Below are 16,860 nucleotides of genomic sequence, written 5' to 3'. Positions count from 1 at the left end.
TAATTGCAAAGACAACACGGGTTTATCAGGAGAAAAATCTCTTCGTTAAATATAGGTGTGCAACAATTATTTGCAGCCTTTTAGTCAATACTTTGTGTTAACTCCCTTTGCCAAGATAACAGCTCTGAGTCTTCTCCTATAACGCCTGATGATGTTGGAGAATACATGGCGAGGGATCTGAGACCGTTCCTCCATACAGAATCTCTCCAGATCCTTCACATTTCGAGGTCCACGCTGCTGGACTCTCCTCTTCAGTTCACCACACAGGTTTTCTATGGGGTTCAGGTCAGGGGACTGGGATGGTCATGGCAGGATCTTGATTTTGTGGTCAGTAAACCATTTTTGTGTTGATTTTGATGTATGTTTTGGATCATTGTCCTGCTGGAAGATCCAACCACGGCCCATTTGAAGCTTTCTGGCAGAGGCAGTCAGGTTTTCATTTAATATCTGTTGATATTTGATAGAGTCCATGATGCCATGTATCCTAACAAAATGTCCAGGTCCTCTGGCAGAAAAACAGCTCAAAACATTAAAGATCCACCTCCATATTTAACCGTGGGCATGAGGTACTTTTCCATATGGCTACCTCTCTGTGTACCAAAACCACCTCTGTGTTTATTACCAAAAAGCTCGATTTTGGTTTCATCTGACCGTAGAGCCCGATCCCATTTGAAGTTCCAGTAGTGTCGGCACACTGAAGACGCTCGAGTTTGTTTTTGGATGAGAGTAGAGGCTTTTTTCTTGAAACCTTTCCAAACAGCTTGTGGTGATGTAGGTGACTTCAGATTGTAGTTTTGGAGACTTTCTGACCCCAAGACGCATCCAACTTCTGCAGTTCTCCAGCTGTGATCCTTGGAGATTTTTTGTCCACTCGAACCGTCCTCTCCACAGTGTGTTGAGACGATATAGACACACGTCCACTTCCAGCTCGATTCATAACATTTCCAGTTGACTGGAACTTCTTAATCATTGCCCAGATGGTGGAAATGGGCATTTTCAATGCTTGTGCTATTTTCTTATAGACACTTCCCATTTTGTGAAGCTCAACAACCTTTTGCCGCACATCACAGCTATATTCCTCGCTCTTACCCATCGTTATGAATGACTAAGGGAATCTGGCCTGTGTGTTACCTCATATTTATACCCCTGTGAAACAGGAAGTCATGATTGACCAATTTGATGAACAATTTCCTGTTCCTAGTCACCCAGGTGTCCTAAAAAAAAAAAAAGTAAAATATCAATAGGAATACTTCAAATATAATTCTCTCATATGAAGTCACAGGGTGCCAATAATTATTGTACACCTATATATAACACAGATTTTTTTTTTTTTTTTCTAGAAACCTGTGTTGTGTTTGAAATTGTTTGATATTCACGACAGCAGAGTATTTTTGTGAATTTTCTGAACAAAAGATCAAAAGCTTAAACAATAAAGACAATTTCTCACAGCCTTCTTTGCTCATATTTATCAAGAATGCCGATATGACTGGAGGGCGCTGCAAGTCTGACACTCACTGTGTGAAGACTGACTATATCTTTACTACCGTGTTTGTTCAACTGGCTCTCTGCATGATCGGTGCAGGCCTAGGCAAGATTAGAAAGTCAATAAAACAGTGACTATTTCTTCGTTCCTTGTGACAGGATGTCATATCCTCACTACAAGACCGCCTCTCTCTACGCTACATCGAGCATTTTGCTCTGGTTCTGGAGTCTGGAGGACTCGAGCACAAACAGAGACTGCACCTGCTGCAGGAAACCCAACCTCTCTCTCATGTGAGTCTGCCTTTGTGTTGGAAATGTCATGCCTTTCACACTTTCTTCCCTTCTGTCATCTGCACTACTCTTTACTCACAACTTATAAAATAACTATTTGACTATGTATTAAATATTCCGTAGTTGAGCAGGAAGACTCTTTTACTTCATATCGCTTATACAGAAAAGGTCGAGATTTTTGTGTTCTAGACGATGCATTTTGTTCTATCACTTCAGGTGGTACATAGAACCTATTTCCAGGGGATGCGTTGTCTATTCCGGATCTGCTTCTTCCCCAAAGACCCTGCTGACTTATTGAGGAGGGATCCTGCTGCATTTGAGTACCTGTACATACAGGTTGAGGTCCTTTACTACTTAACAAGAAATAATTATACTTTGATACGTTTTTTTTGGGGGGGGTGGGGATACCGTTTGTCTAAAACGTCTCGCGTATAATATTGAACAGAGTCGCAATGATGTCATCAAGGAACGATTTGGAATGGACTGGAAGTCTGATGTAACACTTAAGCTGGCAGCCCTCCACATTTACATCACGGTGTCAGTAGCGAGACCGAATCAGAAGATCTCCCTCAAGCATGTGGAGTAAGTCCTGAATCAAACTCGAGTAATATTCCTCGTGAATGACAGAACATACAGTTTATAAATGATCATGTAATTACTGAAGCAAAAAAGTTATCCAATACCAACTGGGCCTGTGTGAAAATGTATTTGCACCCATAGTTACTAATTCCTCAAATCAATGAAACTGCATTCATGATGTGGTTCCGCTGGACGGGATGAGACCAGGACTGATTACTGCAAACCCCGTTCAATCAAATCAACACTTAAGTAGAACTTTTTAACAGCATGAAGTTGGTTAAAAGGTCTTACCCAGTAATACACTATGGCAAAGTTGAAAGAAATTCCAGAAACGATAAGGAAGAAGGTGATTGAAATAAAACAGTCTGGGAAAGCTCTCTCAAAGGCTCTGGGACTCCAAACCAAACGGTGAATTCCACAAAAAGATCATCATACCTACGGTCAAGCATGGTGGTGGAGGTGTGATGGTGTGGGGATGCTTTGCTGCTTCAGGGTCTGGGCAACTTACAATAATTGAGAGAAACATGAATTCCGCTCTCTACCGAAAAATCCTAAATGAGAATGTCCGACTGCGCGACTGCGTTATGCAGTAAGACAATGAAATGATCCAAAAGGAGTAAGTCCTAGTCCTAGAAGTAAGTGAAAGACTGATCTCCAGTTATCAGAAGCGTTTGGTTGCAGTTATTGCTGCTAAAGTTACCACAACCGGATTTTAATTTTAAAGGGGCAAATGGATGACACGTATCGGATAACTTTTTTTTTTTTTTTTTGCTTCAGTACAAAAAATAAACAAATAAAAACTGTATCGTGTGTTTACTCAGGTTATATTATGTTGTATTTCGTTTGAATATCTAAAACTATTTAGTATGAGACATACACAAAAACGGAAGAAATCAGGCAAATACTTTTTTCACAGCACTTTACATTCTCAGGAAAATATTTCCTTGTTGCTGTTGTGGTACTGGGGGCTTAGCACTTTTGCCTCGCACCTCTGGGGTCGGTGGTTTGATCCCCGCCTCCGCTCTTGTGTGCACGGAGTTGGCTTGTTCTCCCTGTGCTTCGGGGGTTTTCTCCCCGCAGACCAAAGACACTGTCTGACTTGCATATCTAAATTGTTCATAGTGTGTGAATGTGTGTGTGTGTGTCCCCTGAGATAGGCTCAAGGCTCCCTGCAACCCTGCGCAGGATAAGCAGTACAGCAAAACTACATGGATGGATGGTTGGATGGATGGATGTTAGGGTACCCTCATCAGTACATATTTTGTACCTTTAATATGTATTTTTCACCTGGAAATGTGGATAAAGTGTACCTTTAAAAATGCTTTAAGCTATGGACCATAATTAATTTTTGGAGTGCTGCACTGAAAGTACACTACATGCACGGGTTGCTTAGTGACTACAGAAGGTAGTTTAGTACCCTGTTTCTGAGAGTGTAGGGGAAATTTAGAGTAGCTAATCCACCTGCTGGCATGTTTTTGGACACAGGGAGAGCAAGCAAAGCTCCTCACGGAATAAAACTGTGGACCCTGAAGCTGTGAGGTGGCAATGCTACCTGCTGTGCCAACATGCCACTTTTAAAGAACACAGCGTATCCAAAAATACATGTTCGTGAAAGCCATGACAGCTCAACTGCCTTGCCTTTTTTTTTTTTTTTTCAGGAAAGAATGGGGTTTGGAACCTTTCCTTCCTCTTACCTTGTTGCCAACTGTCAAGGAGAAGAACGTCTGCAAGACCCTTTCCCAACTTCTCAAGACTTATCAGCACCCTCCACCTGCTGGCAACAAGGTGCCGAATGTGAAAAGATAGTAACTCATGAACATTTAAGCATGTTTATCCCTCATGAAAATATACATTAAATGTGATATTAGTATTACTGAAACCATGATGTCCTTCAGAGATGAGATAAACCATGTTTATCTACTGAAAAAGCACCAGTATTGACAGTACCTGTACAAATTTACATTTTTCACCCTGCAATCAAGTTTATGTTATATTTAAGAGCCTAGCTTTATAGATGAAACCAATTCATTCAGCGGATTTGGATAAAATATTTATTAGCATTCCATTAAGCTCGTGAAGAACTCGCGTTTTGAGTACAAGGCCTGAAGATTTGATTCAAAGACACGCTTTTACTTTCATCCTTAACGATGTTCAAACGCTCGTCAGAAACACAGCCTCGAGACAACTCTTGCACGCTCTCTTTTTGTAACGTTTGCCTGTTCAGATTCATTTCTTAAGATCAAAGTTGTATTTACTTCAAATATTTTATTTCATATTACATGTCATATGTATATATACACACACACATGTGCAGTATATGTCATTTTAGAGAATGCATGCTACTTGAATCTTTAGTCAAGTTGGAGTAGAAACACATTGCCCCCTGCTGGTGTGATTGTTCTATTGCCATTTATTATTTAGTTTTTGTTTTTGTTTTTTTGTTTGCAGGTGCCCCCTCTTCAAGGAAAGTTACAGTACATACGCGTGCTAAATGACCTTCCACCATTTGGATGCCTGTTGTTCCATACAGTTGGACTGGTAAGAATGGACCGAATAACAAATCGCTTCATCTTCACTTCTTATATTTACAATCGTGTCTCTTTCTGTCTCCCAGGATGAAAAACACACGGCCACAACACTGTTGGTAGGACCTAGACATGGCATCAGTCATGTCATTGATCTGAAAAATAACCTCACGACAGTCTTGGCTGAATTCAGCCGTGTAGCAAAGGTGCAGCTGTTCCGGGAACACCAGGGAGTAGCCCGTGTTGAAGTGGCTATTCTTGAGGCTAAGGTATGGCACTAAACACAAATTAGTTGTTTGTTTTTGTTGCAGGATTTAGAATATTTAGGCACTCGAGTTATTTGTTGCTTAACTGTTTAGCCCTTGGTCTTGCTGATGGAGTGGCCAGATGCATCAAACTTTGCCTGTTTGATTTCTGGGTATTACAAGCTCTTTGTGGATCCCAAAAGGACCATCTACTACAGGACACCTGGTCAGTCTCATATGATCAAGGCAGGTATGGTAGTAGTCACATCCTTGTTTTTTTTTTTTTTTTTTTTTTTTGTGTGTGTGTTGTTTTGTTTATTTTTTTTTAATTATTATTATTGAAATTAGGGCAGGATATTCACCTTCACCCACCTGTATTTTTCTTTCTACTTACAAAATGATCTTTTTAAAAATATCATTTAAACCAGCAAAAAATGTCAAATGATTGGGGCCCTTATGTGGACATGTTAAAGAGGAGCAGCCTTTCCCTTTCAATTATTGTATTCAATTTCTTGTCATCCAAGAGTATTAAAGCTGCTGTAAGCATTCTTAAGGACGTCAGGTCTAACCCGATAACCATCGCTAAAACAGACGTGCAAGAAAGAAAATAGGCTTCATTTATTAATCTCTTAATAAAAAAAAAAGTTGAAAAGTAATGAAAGTTGTGTGTAAAAGTTTAGCAAGCTGCACTGAAATAAAAATGCCCGCCGGGTTTACCGATGATGCTGATTTTCTTCATACTTACGTTTGTGTTGATACAGTAAATGCCAATCACATGGTAAAGTGCACAGCATGTTCATGCTACAGCTGATTTGCATTTAGTCACGCCCACAAAACTCCATAAAAGGAAGTACAGCTGAAAGCGCGACACGAGAACCAAACGACAAGAGTAAAATCATTTCTCCGAGGTGGAAGTGGAAGTTATTTTGACTCACGTCTATGCCAGTAGTATTATAGTAAAAATATATATAATATATATTATATATCTCTCAACATAGCAGCACCTGAAAAGGCTCAAATCTGGAGACGAATTACAGAAAAGGTCATGATGTGTGAATTAAGTGGCATTGTCTCAATAGACTTAATTTATGGATTTGTGTTGGCTTGCATTCTTTATGTATGCATTTACTTATTTATTTAAATTAATGCCATTAATATGAAATGACCGGCTTTCACAAAATTTCCATTAGTGCGTGTTATTGGAATAAATGAGTCATTTAAACTTGAAGTAACTCACTCATCAACAATAATTCGATATGAAACTGATCCATTGAGGTTTACATTAGTACGTCTCTTTACAGGTATATTTACACAAATTCAGGCGCTCTGGTAGGACTTGCTTTCCCCAAACTAACGGAATTTTAATGAATACCACATTTCTTGTGTAAGAACTAAAACTATACTGATCAGCCATGACATGAAAACCACTTGCTTTATATTATGTAGGTCTGTTTGTGCTGCCAAAACAGCTCTGAGCCGTCGAGGCATGGACTCCACAAGACCTCTGAAGGTGTGCTGTGGTATCTGGCACCAAGACGTTAGCAGCAGATCCTTTAAGTCCTGTAAGTTGCGAGGTGGGGCCTACACGGATCCGACTTGTTTGTCCTGCACATCCCATCGGATTGAGATCTGGGGAATTCGGAGGCCGAGTCAACACCTTGAACTTTTTGTCATGTTCCTCAAACCGTTCCTGAACAATTTTTGCAGTGTGGCAGGGCGGATTCTCCCTTTGAAAGAGGCCACTTTGATTAGGAAATACCATTGCCATGAAGGGGTGTACTTGGTTTGCAACTATGTTTAGGTAGGTGGTGCATGTCAATGTAACATCGAGATGAATGCCAGGATCCAAGGTTTCCCAGCAGAACATCACAGTCCCTCTGCCGGCTCGCCTTCTTCCCCATAGTGCACCCTGGTGCCATCTCTTCCCCAGGTAAGCAGCGCACACACTCCTGGTCATCCACATGATGTAAAAGAAAACGTGATTCATCGGACCAGACCACCTTCTTCCCTTGCTCCATGGTCTAGTTCTGATGCTCACATGCCAATTGGCGGTGGACAGCGGTCAGCATGGACACTCTGCCCGGTCTCTGGCTAAGCAACTCCATATGCATCAAGCTGGGATGCACTGTGTGTTCTGACACCTTTCTATCATAGCCAGTATTAACGTTTTCAGCAATTTGTGCTACAATAGCTCTTCTGTGGGATCGGACTAGACGGGCTAGCCTTTGCTCCTCACACTCATCAATGAGATTTGGGCACCCGTGACCCTATCGCCAGTTGTCCTTCCTTGGACCACTTTTGGTAGGTACTAAACAACCCCATACCGGGAACACCCCACAACACCTGCCGTTTTGGAGATGCTCCGAGCCAGTCGTCTATCCATCACAATTTAGCCCTTGTCAAAGACGGTCAGATCCTTACGCTTGCCCACGAACTTCGAGAACTGACTGTTCACTTGCTGCCGAATATATCCCACTCCTTGACAGGTGCCATTATAACGAGATAAACAATGTTATTCACGCCACCTGTCAGTGGTTTTAATGTTATGGCTGATCAGTGTACATAATGATGGCAGAGTAGCAGAGAGCATGCTCCAGTTCCACCATTGCTGACAACAGGTCATACTACAAAACGGCCTAATTAAACGGACGTGTCTAGAAAATACCGGGGCCGAGATCTGAGCCAAACAAGACTGAACCGCAGTGCCACTTTTCAGTGAGGGTGAGACTTAAGAGATCTGAAGGGCTTGAAAACATCTGCTCACGTGCTTTGCTTCTAGATAACAGGTGGTCTCAACTCCATAAGTATTAGCATCGTTCAAGAAAATGTGCGAAGGTGACTGCGTAAAATAAACAAATGATGATTAACATTTTTCAGAAAGTGTCGGTTTAGAAAAATCATTTGAATAAACAACAACGAGAAGCTGTTTTGTAAGGTGGCATGGAAAAAGAACTCGCTGAGAGGAGTGCACAGAAAGCTGCAGCTGATCCTCAACAACACCGATCCTCACTGAAACTCGTTAGATAATCAGACTTTAAGCACACTGTTTGGTCATGAATAGTATCAGCAAGTTTGGTGAAAAAGGGGATAAGATAAAGGCTGTTTTACTTTATTCGCTCTCAAGGAGGCTTCATTAAATATTAATTGCATCATCGTTTTGAAAACTAGTGTTTTGCATGACCTAGGGATTTGCACCACCAAGAATTTTCACTTTGAATCATATGGTCTTAAAACAGCCCAAAAGCTAAAAATATCCATTATTGCATGCGTCACTTTGTGTTAAATTTTATGAAGGACACCGAAGATCTGTACTTCACTGTGGAAGGTTTTTTTTTTTTACTCTTCCAAATTATAACAATGTGCATGGTATAGTTAGATAGGCGGCCATTAGTTAATAACCTTAATTGTGCCGTCAGCTGCATAACTAGCTGGACAGACAAAGAAACAAACAAACAAAAAAAAACCCTGGAAGCTAGCGGTATCTACCTACAGCAGCTTTAATAATGGAAAAAAAATATGCTCCTCAGTAAGTTATCATACAGTATCACCTGAAATTACATTTATGTTTCTTTAAGTTGTCTGGGACATGCATTATTCATGAGAATCACTCATTTTTTTCTTGCTGTTCTTGAGCCTTCCATCTTCATTTCAAACGAATCCACGGACGTTTGATCCATTTATGTGTTCCAAACTGAAACTACATTATGGATTTGTTCATTACTCTGACCCAAGAGCATACATCCATAATATTCAACCATACATTGGATGCCATCACCATCTACTCTGGTCTGCTAGTGAGGATGACCACATCACATGACATTTCAAAAGACTTTTCTTCAGCCTCCATATCTGTGGTCTCCCTCAGCCTCTGCTTTTCCCATCTGGACTCACACCCATCAACCATTTAACTCTTGCCTTTTCAACTCTTCTGATGGTTCTGTTCTTCAGATTTCAGAAGCCCCCATCCTCACTCCCGCTCTGGGGCCGCCGTGTCAAGTAGCAGTCGGCGTGAAGAGAGAGAGGGTTCGTCCAGAGAGGCGTCACAGAAGATATCCGCACCACAACCACCACCGTCACAACACCTTGGCCTCTGTCACATACATTTGAAAGAGCAGCAGCATCTGCAGGAGCTCCAAATGCAGGCAGAGGAGCAGCTGGATATTAACGAGAACTTCATATCCAAGTCACAGAATCGCTCACGTGCCAAGTCCGATCCGACCCTCAAAAGCATCGAATCGGTGGCTGATCCAGAGAGCGCAACTGAGGACAGCTCAGGCTTCAGAGGCAGGGCTAAAACAATGGAGAACTCAAAGCGTACAGGGAGATTCTTCTGTGATGCTTGCAAGGCAAAGCTTAAGGCTGGGGGCATGATGACCGAGAAAGGCACGTCCGGGAAACATGCTTTGCAATGCCTAAATGCCTGTGCCTCCTGTGAAGTTGGAGCTGTTGATCTCACAGCGCTTCCTCCTCCCGGAAGTGAGGAGGATGAAGAAATTGAGGATGGAGGAGGGAAGCTGCAACCTCCTCCTCCTGCAATAGCAGCACCACCTCCAGGGTTTCGAGATAATAGCTCGGATGAGGACGACGCTAAAAAGAATCGTAAGGCTGCTCCCAGCACCGGTGCGACCGCAGCTGTAGCACCTCTGGTAGATACTCAAGAGAAAGTACCTGTGACATTAATTGATAATGTTGCCCCAAGGACGGTGCGAGACCATGCTCAGGAGCTAGATGATGCTTTAGTGTCTACTCTGCAGGCACTGGAAGCACTAGCTGCATCAGAGGACTACCCTCATCAGCAGCCGCAGACTCCACAGACAGCAGGTGGACATACCAAGTACTTCTTAACAAGTGCAAGATGTCCACAAACTACTTGTTACTGGTTTTATGGTTTCATTTAAAACATTTTTAAATCTAAAACATGAAAGTACATGAAAAAAAAGCAAAATGGCACCATCTACAGTTTGGTTGTACTGGCATTATGTTTAAAAAGTCCCATTTTTGCCTAAAACCAATCAAGTTTAGAAATAAAGTGTGTATATACACACACTGTATATACCATTTTATTTTGTACACACTTAGTATCCATCTACAAGTACTAACTGTCCAAATTAACAAAGTAAGAAAAATTGGTACCTCTCTGTTTACAATGCAAGACTGATGCTTGTCTCACACTCGTAAGTTTGATCAAAACAAAATCTGATCAGAAGTTAACCAACAAATGGACATATTTTGATAATTCAATAATTAATTGGTATAAAATGTAACTAGACCTATGGTGGACATAGTAAAAGCTGCCAGAGAAACAGGATGAACACTGATGTTTGGTTGTATGTAAGCATACAAACGCTTTAAGTTTCATTATTTAACTGTGCAATCTGAGAAAACTGGTCTAACTGGTACAAGTTCCATTAGATATTTAAGAATTAGCCCTGACTTTACTAACACAAAGTATATCAAACACGACCCTGATTGTGTCCTGTTTGTGTTCTCCCACAGGGTTGATTGTCCTGGCAGCCATCACTCCAGAGTCTTCACTCGACTCTGGACATGAGACCAACTCATCAGAGCTAACCGATGTGTCAGAAATGGTTTCTGCCATGAAGCACCATCAAAACCAGGCCTACCTTTTGGCCCACCATATTAACAAGGAGCGCATATTTAGTCGACGTGACTTCCCGTTGACAATTCCAGGCTGCACAACACAAGCAATTGGAAGAGGGGCTTTTGCAATGGGTCAAATCCGTAGTGGCTGTCCACCTAGGTCTGTGATCCTCAGTAAAACTGTGCCCTTGAAGGTCAGTCCTAGTCAAGGGACTGTACCCTCTAGAGCTCCTATGGAGCAAGGTAAAACTGAAGATGTGTTAAAGAATGAACAAGATTCAGAGAGCGCTAAAGAGTGCTCTGTAGAATGTGCTCCACAGACAGGAGAGGAGTTAAAAACTCCTGAACAGGAGGACACTTTTGAGGTCAAGAAAGAGGAGAGATTATTATATTCTAAAGAAGCTAAGCTAAGCGCTAATATCTCTGAAAATGTCATGGAGAAAAGCCCTAGCCACGCAATACCAGAAACTACCAGTAAAGCCTTACCTATTCCCTTGCCTGTGGACAAAAATGCTTCTGCCAAGATTTCCCCAACAAAGATATGCCACGATGCTGAGGCTGCCTCAAGTGAGACCGATAAGCCTTCAAGTTCAACGAGTCTACTGCCAGTTGATGATTTGTTCTGCACATGTCCAGTTCGATCAGAACCAGGGCAACAACTGCGACTGAAGGACCCACCGACCCAAAAGGTAGTGTTGAACTCCTCCTCTCCCACTGATGATGAGCGACTCTGTGCAAAAGGACTACAGTTGTCCAGCACCAAAGACAGCACAGTTAGGACCGCGGACATAAACTTAGCTAAGCCGAAAGCCCTGCCCGCAGCAAAGTACTCCCCAGTCGTGCCTGTGAAAATGGAAGGGAAAGATGTACCCGAGGTCACTACAGACAGCTCCAAATGTACAGTCCTTGCTGAGCCACAGAAAAACACTAAAAGTGTTCCAGTCCTAGTAAACACAACACATGATTTGAGCTGTGGAGAAAAAGGGGCTACTATTCCTGGAGCGGAATATAAGAAGCAAGCAAACAGCAAAGCCAAATCCCAGCGTAGTGCTCCATTTCTAAGCATTCGAAATCTAATTTCAGCCACGTTTCCTGCCCGCCTGCGTCGGGAGACAGACGAACGTCGTGCACAGCTCCAGAAAGTGAGGCAGTATGAACTAGAGTTCCTTGAGGAGCTTCTAAAGCCCAAGACATCACAGGGAGAGTTCCTGTCCCAAGGGTCATCTCCCATCCCATCAGGTACTCCATGTTCATGCCAACTGCGCACAAGCCCAGTGCAGAAAGTCCCTGGCATCTCACGAGAACAGAGACGTAGCTGTGACTGTAAGAGGATGTGTAGGGCAATGCGTCTCCCTGACACTCCAGTAGGTTCTGCGGTGGAGCATAGAGGCAGAGAGAGAACCATCTCCAAAACTCCCCCTGCAAAACCCAAATCTCCACACATTCAAGGGACTGCTACACAACCTCAATCTTTGGAGATCAAAACCACACGAATCCGTTCCACAAGCCTGGAGTCGAGAGACCTCAGCGATACACATACGTCCTGTTTACCTACATGCACCTCCCATTCAGAATGCACCGGAGCCCCGCAGTACAAAAAACTACAAAGACGATATAGCATAGGGGAAATTGATAATGACAGCACACCCCTTTATGCTGAGGTTAAAACAACCAAAACAAAAAGCCTGGAGAAGGAAATGGAAAGAGTTAGGGCTACAGGTCTTCGGCTTCCTACTCCAGTAGAACCCGTTCATACTCAAAGTGCAGATTCCAAAAAGAAAGGCGTATTCTTTATCCAGGGCGAAGAACTTCTTCGTCAGGGTCGAGAGGGAACCACTGAGGTTCTACTTGGTTTAAGTGAAGAGAATGAGGACAGGGAAAAATGTTGCTCCTTTTGCTTCTGTTATCGCAAGTGTGAGGCTGCCGATGAGAGCAGTGAAAAAGATGAACTTTCATATTCCATTCCCCTACAGGTCTTGCCTGGGATGCAGCTAGATTCAAGAGCTATGCCCGTTGTCAGCAAGACGTTGCAGGTACTTGATGCTGAGGACTGTAGTGGAGAGGAAGAAGAAGAAGAGGAAGAACCACAAACGCAAGAGATCGACCTGCGGGCCTGTGGCAATTTCGAAACAAGCATGGCACGAGTGCAGACACTGCAGGGAAAAACTTTCTCGTTACCCGATGGCTTCCTAAACGCACAACTTGATGCTAACGAATTGCTTTCTATTTTACGGCAGTGTGCCAACTTTCCCCAGATCGAGGGTGAACCGCGAATGCTTCCAGCAAAGCTGGTAGAGTACAAGCAAGAACTTGCGGTCCGCTTCAAAGAGTTCAGGGCCTCGTGTAGAAGAGTGGCGAGTGTCGAGAAGAGTCCTTCACGAATGTTAAGTGCCGTCACAGCCAGCTTTGAGGTATTGTGCAGCCTAACTCAGACATTCATTCGGTTGGTCCGAGGTGTACGATCTGAAACCCAAAGGCTACAGCTCTTACGAAAGGTAGAAGAGGTTGCAGTGAACTACACTCTGCTTCTACGGGCTGCCGAGGAGGCAATGGGACATTCTTGCAGCTTGCCAACAAAGAGTACAAGTCTCCCCACCTCCACCAACATGGGCTCTCTTACTCGCTCCATCAAAACCTTGCCCAGCAAGTAACACATTCTTTTTGCACAATACATCACGTAAGGTACAACACTCTTGGATGATCTGTTATATTTCTTTTTTTACATCCACGTCTACCAAATTACATACAACTCCATGACACGTTTACAGAATTGTTTCGGCACTAAGTTGCTTGACTGTCCAGAAGACAAAAGGACCTCTGACTACCTTGCACTTTGTGCCAAAGAGAGAGAACAATAGTACCATCCTTTGCCCTCTGCTGTATGGATGATCAACAGGGCTACACTCTAAAAACTTACATTAGCGATTGTCGTCATTGCCAATAGACTGAAGTTGTTGGGTTTTTTTTTTTTTTTTTACCATTATAATTGTTCCCATGTTGAAAATACATGCAGTAATACATTAACATGTAAAAACAAATATTGCAGAGGAATAATATCTCAAATGAATATATGCCTGGGGCAAAACTATTGCAGAGAAATGTTAAGTAGCAGATTCTGTGAATTAGATAGTGAAAGCGATGGTTATTTGATGTGCTTGTTTGTACAATTTTGATTGTTGTGATATGAAATTTAAGTATTCCCTTGTCGCAAGATCACGTTTTGAGCTATTTTCGAGTCTAAAAGTCTAAATTTACACATTTGAAACGAATGTACATGAACACACACGGCCCAGTCACGAGGTGGTGGAAGGGAACACCTGCTCAGGGCAGACAATGTAGCAGATATTCAAAATTCGCTAATACAAATTCCTTTCTGTTCTCATGCATCATACATCACTGAGTTTGAACTCACACCAAAAATTAAAGATGAAAAGAAATACTCACGTCGGCATGCACAAGAACACTGTACTTTCACACATTTGATACTTTCAGAAGGAACAGTGTGATGAGATTCATGGGCAATTTATTTATTCGATCAGCTCCACGATTCATGCTTGTATTGAAAAATTATCTATACATGTATAGGTGTTATTATGGCTAAAAAAAGAAAAGAAAAGAAAAAAAAAAAAGTTTCTTGACGTTTAATCCTCTCCTCTACATCAAACCTGAACTCACTTTGAATTTCCATGTGGTCATTGTGCACTCCAGAGTATATTAAAGAAGCCCAAATAAGAGCTTTTATATATTTTAATAAAATCAACAGCCTTTTTCTGTCTGAAAACCTCTGTCTCCTGCTCTTGCATCTGAATCTAATCTGAATAATCGAATCATACTTTTCGTATATCATTGTTCCGGTCGGTGTCTTGCATGTTAAACACTTCGAATCATTTAGTGTAAATTTACACAAAGTGGCTACTATAAAGTCAATAATTTGCTGGATGACTGTTATCGGATAAGACCCGAGTGTACGATATAAACGCTAGTCAAAGGAAATCCAAACCAAACATTTGAAGGTAGACTTTCTTATGAAAGTGGTCTCTTATTTAACTTGTAAAAAAGGTTGTAAAAGACACGAGATTGTGCAGCTTGAAAACCATTGAAATTATTCTAACACTGCTACAGATTTAGTTTTTTTTTTTAAAGCAAAAAAAAATTTAAAAAAATCACGTGAGTAAAGTATAGTTTATCATTTATAGCAGTAATGTATCATAGTTACATAGTACCTATATTTTAACAAATATTATATATCTCTATATCTATATAAACAGCATGTGACATGTTTATTTTTATAAAAAATAAATAAATAAAAAAACACTACAGTGGTATGCCCTCATGGTTCGGAAATATTTTTGAAGTTATGGATTGGTTGCATCGCCAAATATGGCTTGTCCACGTGTTTTTTTTTTTTTTTTCCTTATGTATATGTAGCCATCTTAAGTTCTTACGGGTCTCTGTCAATGCGTCTGCCCTCACTGTGTTCTGTCTATGTTCAAGGTCATGTTTAAAAGCAATAAAGAATAGTAAAATTAAATTCTTTCATCCAAGTTTTGCCAGCGATATTTGAACTATTAATTTCTTCATAGGTTTAAATATATTTGACTTGTAATAGAGGTCTCTGTAATTATATATATATATATATATATATATATATATGAGAGGATAAAACAGGTCAGAGTCTCAAAAAAGTAATTTCTTGCAGTACCACTCTCATTTATATCCTTTGGACACGGTGGAGCAAGGACTGAACATGTAAATATACGGGACTACAGCAGTCACCAATCTGTAGGTGATTAAAAGGTTAGGTCTCGGAGCAATTCTAGATAATTCTATCCATTATGAGTTGCCAGAATAATATTTCAGTCTTCATGTATATTCTCAGACAAATTATTAGATATGTTGGGTGGGGGGGGGGGGGGGGGGGGGGGGTGTTTGAGAATTTAATACTGTAAAGATTGATTGCTGGAGGAAAATAGCTTAAAAGATGGATTACGAATGGTCCTATGATATAATAGGGGTGTAACAATACACACAATTCAAATCTGATACAGAAAAAAAAAAAAAAATTCTTGCCTGAATGCATCTTAGGTTTCCATTTTAAAATTGATCAGAACATTCAACTTTAAAGTTTAATAACTGAAACTTAATGACACGGCGTGAACAGCATTGGGGAAGGGAGAGGCGCTTTTTCTTATTTTTAATATAAAAATAAGTCTTTGAAGCATTGCACGGAGGGCTTCAAAAGCATTTAGATGTTTGTACGGAGAACAAAATCGTTTAAATACTAATCATCATCCAAACGTATTCCTTTATAATGGACTTTTTGGCCATTTTTTTGGGGGGGGAGACAAACAACGGTTCACTTGGTGCTTTCATATAAGAAAGCCATTAATAACAGACATAAGAAAGAAAACGATTTGAATTAATTAGATTAATTGCAAGAATTTCACTAGCAAAGTCCTTTTCTCAAAGACACTAGCTCTCAGTCCTGTGCGCTACTCACACATGCCAGGTATTTTTGTTTTCTTTGGTAGTAAATATCCTATTTGAGATGATCATGTTATTATGGACACCCTCGGTTATGCAGATCGAACAGCAGGGGAAAACGAATCGAGGATGTTTAGAAGCCCTGGAGTTGGATTGAATACCATGTCCCATAGTGATTATTATTATTATTATTATTATTCCAAAACATAGTGTGCATTTATAAGACAACATATTCTATTATATTCAAGTAGTATACATGTGTTTCCAACCAATGTCTGATTTAAGTAAAGACTCCTAGCAGCAACATGTCAGGTCTTTACTAACCTCTGTCCTGGGAACTCATGTAGATGATCTTCCCCCCACCATTTCTGCTTTCCCTTTTTCTAACATTCTGGCCGAGTCCAGCTAAAAGCTATAAGGAAAAATATATATATATTTTTTTTTTATTTAAAAAGCATGTAAACTATCAGGACTGTGATTTAGGTATAAATATAGACAACACTAATATGATATTGAAAATTAGATCAAATTTGTCCATAACCGCCTCCAATACTTTCGCAAAAAAAAAAAAAAAGCTAAATAAATAAATAAATAAATAAATAAATAAATAAAAACCTGGTTCAACTGGTGCTAATTTTCACACGTTTTATAAC

The 16,860-nt window shown here is 40.9% G+C and overlaps 1 protein-coding gene across 1 annotated transcript in view; it reads left to right on the top strand.

Moving 5' to 3' along the window:
• Positions 1-13,399, top strand: part of frmpd3 (FERM and PDZ domain containing 3) — a 23,136-nt gene extending 9,737 nt beyond the window's left edge. The window contains exons 5-13 of the mRNA XM_047157059.2: positions 1,642-1,773; positions 1,990-2,109; positions 2,219-2,355; positions 4,011-4,137; positions 4,801-4,890; positions 4,967-5,146; positions 5,237-5,372; positions 9,071-9,943; positions 10,619-13,399. Of these exons, the coding sequence (XP_047013015.2) occupies positions 1,642-1,773; positions 1,990-2,109; positions 2,219-2,355; positions 4,011-4,137; positions 4,801-4,890; positions 4,967-5,146; positions 5,237-5,372; positions 9,071-9,943; positions 10,619-13,374 (4,551 nt within the window). The 3' untranslated portion in view covers positions 13,375-13,399. The remainder of the gene's footprint in view (positions 1-1,641; positions 1,774-1,989; positions 2,110-2,218; positions 2,356-4,010; positions 4,138-4,800; positions 4,891-4,966; positions 5,147-5,236; positions 5,373-9,070; positions 9,944-10,618) is intronic.
• Positions 13,400-16,860: the final 3,461 nt, after the last annotated feature.

This window comes from Ictalurus punctatus, chromosome 8 (assembly GCF_001660625.3).
Source record: "Ictalurus punctatus breed USDA103 chromosome 8, Coco_2.0, whole genome shotgun sequence".
Taxonomy (NCBI): Eukaryota; Metazoa; Chordata; class Actinopteri; order Siluriformes; family Ictaluridae; genus Ictalurus; species Ictalurus punctatus.
This window is presented reverse-complemented; position numbering and strand designations above follow the sequence as displayed.